Below are 9293 nucleotides of genomic sequence, written 5' to 3' on the forward strand. Positions count from 1 at the left end.
ACACTAATTAACTAAATCATATCACGTCCTCTACAATCACGACTTCCTACAACAAGCATGGGCTTCAAGTAATAATAAAACCATCAAAAGGTAATTATTTCACACCCACTAGACAGTAAACATTGTTTCGCCTTTGTTAATACTTCAGAATATCATATTCCTGGAATGATCCTATCAAGTAATATTAATCAAATGTAATCATGCTTTATCTTTATCTTTATCTGCCACCTCCTGCTTGCTGTTCCAGAAGCGCTGTCTCAGTTCACCAGCCAGTACAGTGCAGCAGGCTTTCTGTTGGAGACACAGAATATAGTACAACATGGTACAAAGATGAACACCTACACATCCAGCAGCTCCATTGAATGTATTCTCATCTCGCTGTAACATAGATTGTGCAGTGTATATTTACAGTATAGTGGTGCAAGTGCAACAGTTTTAATCTAGGCCTATTATAAAATAAATATTTGATTTGCGGTAACATTTAGTATAAAATGGGGCTCAAGTTGTTAATAAGATGACAATCAATTTGGTCTATTACAAAAACAATCTAATTGTTCGGTACATGTATATAAAACATGCTTCTCGATTATTCGATCAGTTGAAAAAGTAATGGACAGTATAATTGCAGGGGTGCATGCATAGTTGCATACGGTATAAATTAACTCGAGTGTGTTTGCCTCCCTCCTCGACGTGCTTGTGTACTGTATGAGAGGCCACAATAATACACATACCCTCTGGTCCCCGGCGTTACTACGGCTCTTGGATGTGAGTTCCAGAACAGCCAGCAGCACTCCAAGTCCCAGGCCCAGAGCCAGGAGCAGGAACATACCCTTCAGGCCATGGGGTTCAGTGGAGGCCTTGGACGCATCGGCATGGCAGCCAGTAGCCCACCACTTACTGCGCATGTAAGACAGCTCTCCTGCCTCACTCAGCTGCAGAATGGCCACACTCAGGTTCTTTATCATAGGGGAGCCTTTAGGGCAGAAAGATAAGTGGTGTTTGGTAATAGGGTTCGTGGGACAAAAAATATCTTTCATATTTTGGTTTAAAGATATTTCAAGTCCATATAGCCTCACCTATTGGGGCAGCGATGCTGTACCCTCTCATGCCTACGACTTCATGGGCCCTGACTAATTCACAGTAGCGAGCTTCTGCCAAGTCCAGTGAGACTGACTCTCCAATAAAAGCAAAGTTGCCTTCTCTTGCGCGCCGAACGCCCTCGTCCATTGTCGAGACATAACTCTTCTTTCTCTCCATGTTTTCATAGATTCTGCGGTAGACCGGGTTGTTTGAGTTCTAGATAAAGAGAGATGGAAAAAGGCAAATGGCAACTGGCAAGTGAATAGTGAATACATTGCGTCTTTGAAAAACTAAACAACCAGAAGACAAAATATCTGTTCAATCATCCTTGACAAAGGATAAATGTGGTGTTTGACGAAGATTACAACAACACATTTTCACCCCACCCATCATAATTTATTCTTGTCACACAAAACACTGTCTCCAAAACATATAAACCAGGCTTTAGACTTACCTTAAAAAAGGCAAGAGTGGAAGAGCCAGCCAGACAGCCATATTCAATCATCTCCTGGTTGGCCAATTCCTCAAAGCCTTTCACCACCAGATGGGTGTCAGAGCTCTGGGATGAGCTGAAGTTGGAGAAGTAGCATGCCAGCAGGACAAGAACAAACAACCACCAGCAGCACAAAATTACTCGTCCTGACAGAGCTTTGGGATGAGGACCAGCCCCTGGCAACACAAAAAAAATACAAAATTAAAGTGTGAGATACTATTATAGAGGAGGAAACTATTCCAACTTGGCCATTTATCTTTTAATTTAAACACATCTAAATTACAGTTTAAATTGTCCTCTTTGTGTATAGGCCTCCCAGCAAGCCAAATAACGTCATGATAACGTTATGATGACGTCCTCCAGTGACTACGTTCAGGACTAGGCCAGATCACAGCCCATATGGGGATGATCTTTACGTTCAGGACTAGGCCAGATCACAGCCCATATGGGCAGGATCTTTACGTTCAGGACTAGGCCAGATCACAGCCCATATGGGGAGGATCTTTACGTTCAGGACTAGGCCAGATCACAGCCCATATGGGCTGTGATCTGGCATAGAATTCAATATTGATAAAGTAAACTAGAATTCAATGTTGATATAGCTCTAATCTGATTCATGGCATTAACATTACAATGCTTCAAGTTTGCATGATTCAAGTTAATCCCATTAACTGTCTTGATATGTGCTGTTCTTGTTTTGCTAATGCTCTCAGATTTGTGTGTATAGCATGCTGCTTCCAAAAAATTCAGAGAATATCTGCCAGAGCGTGGAGCCTTTAACGCCAAGTATAACTGTATACCATTTTTTGGAATAAATGGTCTACTTTGACGTGAGTGTTTCCTGTCTAAAATACTTTCATTACCAGACGTTTTCAGAAAAACGCGCCCAGTGTGCAACCACCTTTAATGTTAGAACCCTGTTGTTTACCTTGTAGGGTGAGAGCTCCCGCTGTAACCCACAAACTGTGTAGGATGGTGAAGCCATTCTCTTCACTTTGGGGTTGACTCCACTCACACGGGCTGAGTCTGTGTTGACATACACGTATAGGACAAACAAGAGGTCAAATCTAGAGGAGTGAAAAATATGTAAACCATAGATCAGGGGTGGGCAACTGGCGGCCCGGGGGCCACATGCGGCCCCCACCTTCACTTAATGTGGCCCTCAGGTTCATATCAGAATACTGATATAATATTGGTTTCAGCTGTTACAATTCCACAACATGCAAACATGACCCGCTTTAATTACTTCAGTCTAAATTAGTAGCTCATTGCTCAACACAAGTATAATTAAAGGCATTTGAAATTACATAAAAATGTTAATTTTCAGGATTCCAATTCAAAAATAGCAAAAAATAATGCAAGATTTCAATTCGAATATAGCAAAAATAGCCGATCTACAAGCTCAAAACGCGTCGCAGCGCGACGCGTTTTGAGCTTGTAGATCGACTATTTTTGCTACGACAGTATAATACATGGCTCTAAGGGAGTGAGTGTGGAAATATAGTGGCCCTCTCCATCGTCAAAGTTGCCCACCCCTGCCATAGATGCTAAAATATAGTGCCCTATACACTGCCATGTTCAAGTGACTTTAATGAGCAAGTTAAAATCTCAAGGCACACGGTGCATTGTGATCTGTAGGTTGGCTATTCTTCCTATTTTTGGAGAGTTATGAAAATTACAAATAAATACATTTAAATGTAAACATTTTGATATGTCCAAAATTGGAACGCCAGGTTGAAAGTCTTTTGATTGTTTATATTGATAGGTTCATTCACCAACCTGGCAACTATGAAGATGCAAACAGTAGTTGCTAGGTAGGCAACGAGAATGCCCACCCAGGTGTGAGTTGAGAAGGGGGACAGGAAGTCAAAGAAGCCTGTCGTCTCTGAGATGTCCCTCCTCAGTAGGATGCTGATTCCTGTTTGCATGAACGGTTTGGTCATCTCCACTGCCTTCTCACGAGCTGCAGTAAGGGTCAGCGGAGCAATTGCAAGGTCTGCCTCCTGCAGGGAATGAATTAATTCATCCTACATGTAGACTGTAGTATACAGTATATCATTTCTAGCCTGGAAACCATACGAATGTGCCATAACATTTCAGCTGAAGCAGACATCCCATTGACGTATTCTATTATCATCGGGGGGCAGTGGCTCAGGGGTAGGACTGGCGGGTAGAGCAGCCGGATGGTGAACCGTGAGTTAGTGTCGAAGTGCCCTTGAGCAAGACACTGAACCCCTATTGCTCCCGATGAGCAGGTTGGGGCCATGGTTTCCTCCGTCATCGGTGTGAAAGCAATGCACAATCTATGTAAAGCACCTTGGATTAAAGCGCTATATGTCTGTATATGTATGCACGTCTGTGTGTTGTACCATTTATCATGCACAACTTATTTTGTTTTAGTTTTTTGCATCGTTCATAAGTCACAAAAGTCAACTGGAAAATGTAAACCTCTGAAATGCAGATGTGTTTTCGGCACTCTGATTACTCCAAATGTCAGCTTTCATGTACTCACTCCTCTCACCACCTCTCCAATCATTCCATTCCAGTTGCCATTCTCATCCTGTCTTCCATATGAGGAGTCCTTCACCAGGTGCACTTTGTACTTGAAGCCTAGCTTCTTGGAGAGTTCAGACAGAAGGTCCATACAGTACCCCTCCATCTGTGAGCCTTTGTGCATTGTGTATGGTTCTTGCTGGAAGAAAACAAAGTCAATGCAATAATCAATAACAATATATTAATGTTGCTGTTCGGAAGAAACCACTTAACTAAATTTTGGAGTTTTTTTTATTTATTCTATTATTTTTTATAGATCAGTGCTATTGAACACCCTTTGTCTATTAAAAAGCGCTACAAAAACCTCATACGTCATAACTCCACTTGAGCTGGATGTTTTTTCATTTCCTGAAACATTTTGCAGTCCGGTGGTTTCTTCCAGACAGCAGAGATGTCTATAATATTGATATCAATCATTCCAGTGGGATGAGATACAAGCTTGAATGTAACAGATGCGTTACCTTTATAGTTGTTACTCTAACCTCTGATCGCACTGATGAAGAACAAAAAAACAGAATGAAAAGGGAATTGATTTTACAATATACAGGAGTGATTCAACACCAGTTGATGTACATGCATCTACGAAATGAATTATAACGAATATGGAAACAGAATTGAGACATCAGAAATGAAGTAGATATTTATAGACTGGCTGGCACACCGTCGTGTGCCAGCCAGTCTACCGTGTGGTGTGTGAGCTGATAAAAGAGGCGCCACGATCGTTTGTAAGATCGCTCTGCATGACCACTGAAGACCCTTTATTCCAACGGCAGGATGAGTGCCACCAGAGTCATGCCCATTTGAAGTGCTGAAGACATTTGACAGAATCAAAAGCCCTGAGGTGAATGCGGGGGTGAGTTGACATGCTCTCTGTCACATATGGTTTCCGGCTGTATCCTAGAGATCTGGCCACTCTCCTCGATCTCCCTCTTGAAAGCAATCTGAGCCACATTACAATCTAAACTATTTGAGTGTTAATTCAATGAATCACAAAGCCATGGCGCTGTGAGGTGGGAGACCAGTCAAAGATTATAAAGGGCCTTGATTCAGGCCAAGGCCTTGGGGCTCCATCAGTATCACAGGGTGATCCTGACAACCACCATCAGCTCCTCCTATTCAGAAGATGACACGTTTACAAGCTCGTCAGGCCCTTGTCACTTTTTGGCTACTCGTAAACACAGGGCCCTTGTTTGTTGCATAGTTGATTTATTACCATTTTTAGTGAGAAAGTCAGCTGGCTCGCTTCCTTTTCTATCAACATGATGGGTGCCAGGAAGGATGTGGCGCTCTACTTTGATTTGGAGCCCAGCTGACAGTTTAGCTATTTATGTCACTTCAGGCCTTTGAGATTTCTAATGCATCCAGCAGTGAAAACATGAGGGGTCTGGCATTGAAATGAGCATGCTGTCATCGGCCATAATTATAAATTAACTGATTTGGTCACGCTACAGAAAACATTTTTAGATTTTCTAACTTTTCTTATACTGTCAGTCAGTCAGTCGGAGGATCAGTAACATCAGTATAATTAAAATGGCTAAATAAGAAATGGAAAAAAAAGGCAGTCCTCCAAAGTCCTCCAAAAAACATATTTTTAGTCGTATTTGGTCAGTCAGTGTTCATGTGTCAATATTAATTAATTAATTAAACAGCATAAACCCTAGCATACCTATTCTAGTTATATCATAATAAGTTAATAGGCGAGCATTCAGCGATAATAAGAGAACATTTGGTGAGAATTACAGATCTACGAGCTCAAAATGCATCGCAGCATTTTTTGGGCCAACGACATTTGGAGTATAAAGGGGAAAAAGAGGCAATCATGAAACAGACCCCTGGGCACCACTCAGCAAAGTAGGGTTTTAAATGGTTAATAATAAAAATAATAAATGTGTTAATATTATGTCTGCAGCATGTTTGAGGGTGTGTTAAATGGTTACTTACATGCAGTACAGGTTCCTAGGCTGAGAAGAAGACCCATAATGCATAAAATCGAGCTAAACTGCATCCTTATTCTATTTATTTGCATCCTACAAAAACAACAACAGCAACATTGTCATTAGTGGCTTGTACAGGGCATCAAATACAATGTATATAGGCTTACTTATACTTAAATAAATCGGTAACAAATCACAAATTAGAGTTAGAAAAGAAACTACAACTTCAGAACAAGATGAATGGATTAAATATCTATTGATGAAGTAACATTTTAGTTAGTTATTATAGTCTGTGAAAGCATATGAAAATATGTACTGTACCTAACACGGTTCAAAGATGTGACTGCTGGGCCACCACTTCAGAATGATCCTAATGGGCTAAACTGTGATGCAGGACTATAAATTGGTACTTTTCAGCCAATTAGGACAGACAACGACATTCAATGACATTGTTGTGGGTGGAGAATTTCTGAGGGTTGCATTGGGTGCATCAAGTAAATATGCATGTCTCCTTAAAGGGCCACTTCACCCCTTTTGCAACCAAATCTTATTTTAATGTTTGGGAGACAAGAAACACTTTCCTGGGGTTTTTATGTGGGTAATTTGTGTTTTTAGATATTTCAGTATTTCAAGTTGTTGAACAGTTGTTCTGTCCCCTGTACCATGTTGATCTGTTCCTGTATTGTACAGTATTGTATTGTGTTTTTGTATGGACATAGTGTTGGGTGCTGGCACATATGCACACATGGCATCAACACTATGTTGGGTGCTGGCACATATGCACACATGGCATCAACGCATGGTGTTGTGTGCTGGCACACTACACACTCTGTCTTTCTTTTATCTGTTGTATTGTGTTTTTATATGGACATAGTGTTGGGTGCTGGCACATATGCACACATGGCATCAACGCATGGTGCTGTGTGCTGGCACACTATACACTCTGTCTTTCTTGTATCTGTATTGTATTGTATTGCATTGTATTGTACTGTATGTGTCATTGTATGTTTAGTTTTACTACCATTTTAAGAGCCTGCTCAGGGACTACAGATGTAAATTAGCTTATGGCTAACTCTGGCACATTTACATGGAAGTGAAAACTGAAATGTTGATTAATGAGCATTGTCCCTGTCAAATAAATAAATAAATAAATAAATAAAGTGTCCATGAGCTCCTTGTGGATAGGGGGAGGGCTGTCTTACTGAGACAACATGTAGTCCAGGAAGTAAGTGAGCCCAGTGTCTATGGCATCATGGAGCTCATGGACACTTTGAAATACTGAAACATCTAAAAACACAAATTACCCACATAAAACCCCCAGGAAAGTGTCTCTTGTCTCCCAAACATCATTAAAATAAGATCTGGTTGCAAAAGGGGTGAAGTGGCCCTTTAAGAAGACATGTATTTACTTGATAAAATGCCATCAGTGCATGCATTGTAAGTAGAACTGGGGGCAAAATCTACTGACTTGGCATGGTTATCATAGGATTATGGGAAGGATTTTTTTTTTAAAGAGTGGCCCTGTTCACTTTCTTGAAAACGTTGATTTGCCTATAGGCTAGCAGTGTGTGTAACAGCTGTAAAAACATCATAATGTAAACAGTGCATATACGCTACTTCAACTTGCATTGTTTATACATTACTAGACCGGTGCCTGGCTGTAGAACACCGAGTCGGTAACGATGGAAGTTGGAGATCCATGCCCCACCCGGCTATGCAATACCCGTTGTACCCGTGTCAGAGTACCCGTTCTACCCATCTGTCTGTGCCCATATATGGACATTTCTGTATCTGTCTCTCTGTGTCCGTTTATTCATGTCCAAACGTGGAGTGTTGAGATGTCAGAACAGGCCTGGGCAGGGGCCCTGTCCAGAGCCCGGGCAGAGGCCTTTTGTGGTGGTTCTGGACAACCGTGGGTCCGACCGACTCGACACCGGGCACTGCACTCCCTGTGAGGGCGTGGAACGTGTGTGTTGAATTTTAAGTCGGTTTTCGAGTTACGTGCATACGCACAGACTTGGTGCATTTAGATAGACTCTACAACGGTGCCCGTTGGGTACTGGCCTACTTGGAACGATGCAAGTCGGAGTAGACTGGACTGGTTATAGGGCTGGGGCGATATGGGATTTTTGTTACCGCGGTAATCGTCCTCCCCCTTACCGTTGGTATGGCGGTAATTACCGCCAGCTCCATATGGACCCTCATGCAGGGCAGGGGCCCTGTCCAGAGCCCGGGCTGAGGTATTTTTGTGGCGGTTCTGCATGGACAACAGGTGGGTCCGACCGACTCGACACCGGGCATGTGCACCCCTGTGGTGGTGTGAAACGCGTGTGTCGAATTTGGTGGGGGGAACGGTTCCCGAGTTATGTGGATTACACACACACATTTATAGTTAGATGACATATATGTTGTGACAGTATTACATCTTCTCAGTGAAACACTGACATGTCAAACATGTCCAAACGTAAACAGTGCTTGTAACAGGTGCACATGTCATCTGCATGTCATAATGTATAGTTAAGGTGACCGTCGAAAACTACAATATGATGTCACGCTGCGGTGGTAAGCGACTCACCACTCACTCACCCAAACAATCTGTTTTTTACTAACCACCGGGTGGTCACCTTATCACCTAAAACTGGAGTATATAGGCTTAACAGGTGTACTGTACAGTGAACATGTCAGTAACCAAACAGTCAACAGAGCTTGTAACAAATGTGCAAACATGTCATAATATGTGTAAACTGTGCTTTAATTGTAAAGTGTGTAAACATGTCATATTGTGTAAACTGTTTACTTGTAACACGTGCGTAAAAATGTAATAATGCATGATAACAAGCATGTAACTTGTAATAATGGAAACACTAAACAGTGCATAACAGGTGTGTGTAATCACGTAATAATGTAAACACTACAGTGCATAGGTGTAAACACGTCATCATGTAAATGTACAGTGCATGTAACAGCTAGCATTTAGAAATATGCCACAGCATACATAGGTCATGGGTGCGTGTAACAGGTGCACATGTCAGAATGTAAACAGTGCATGTGTAACAGGTGTCACAGTATTCTGGGGTCTGTCGATAATGAAGATAAGGCGCGCAAACTGAGCGCCACGATGTTTTCCTCCGCGCTGTGTCCTCGACTGACCACCAGCCACAGCTCGGTGGCTGCGGTGGTCAGCGCTGACCAATGGCGGGCCGGAGCGCGTTGTGCGCGAGCTCAAACGATGG

General features: G+C 42.2%; 1 protein-coding gene across 1 annotated transcript; it reads right to left on the reverse strand.

Moving 5' to 3' along the window:
• Positions 1-198: 198 nt before the first annotated feature.
• Positions 199-8253, reverse strand: grik6 (glutamate receptor, ionotropic, kainate 6; the record flags this gene model as incomplete). The annotated part of the gene is made up of 8 exons (XM_079509759.1): positions 199-291; positions 732-973; positions 1077-1296; positions 1535-1749; positions 2502-2599; positions 3353-3576; positions 4086-4265; positions 8221-8253. The coding sequence occupies 8 exons, from the start codon at positions 8251-8253 to the stop codon at positions 199-201; spliced, it is 1305 nt and encodes a 434-aa protein (XP_079365885.1).
• Between the last annotated feature and the right edge of the window lie 1040 nt (positions 8254-9293).

The sequence above is a fragment of the Electrona antarctica genome (genome assembly GCF_951216825.1).
Source record: "Electrona antarctica genome assembly, chromosome: 9".
NCBI classification, from domain to species: domain Eukaryota; kingdom Metazoa; phylum Chordata; class Actinopteri; order Myctophiformes; family Myctophidae; genus Electrona; species Electrona antarctica.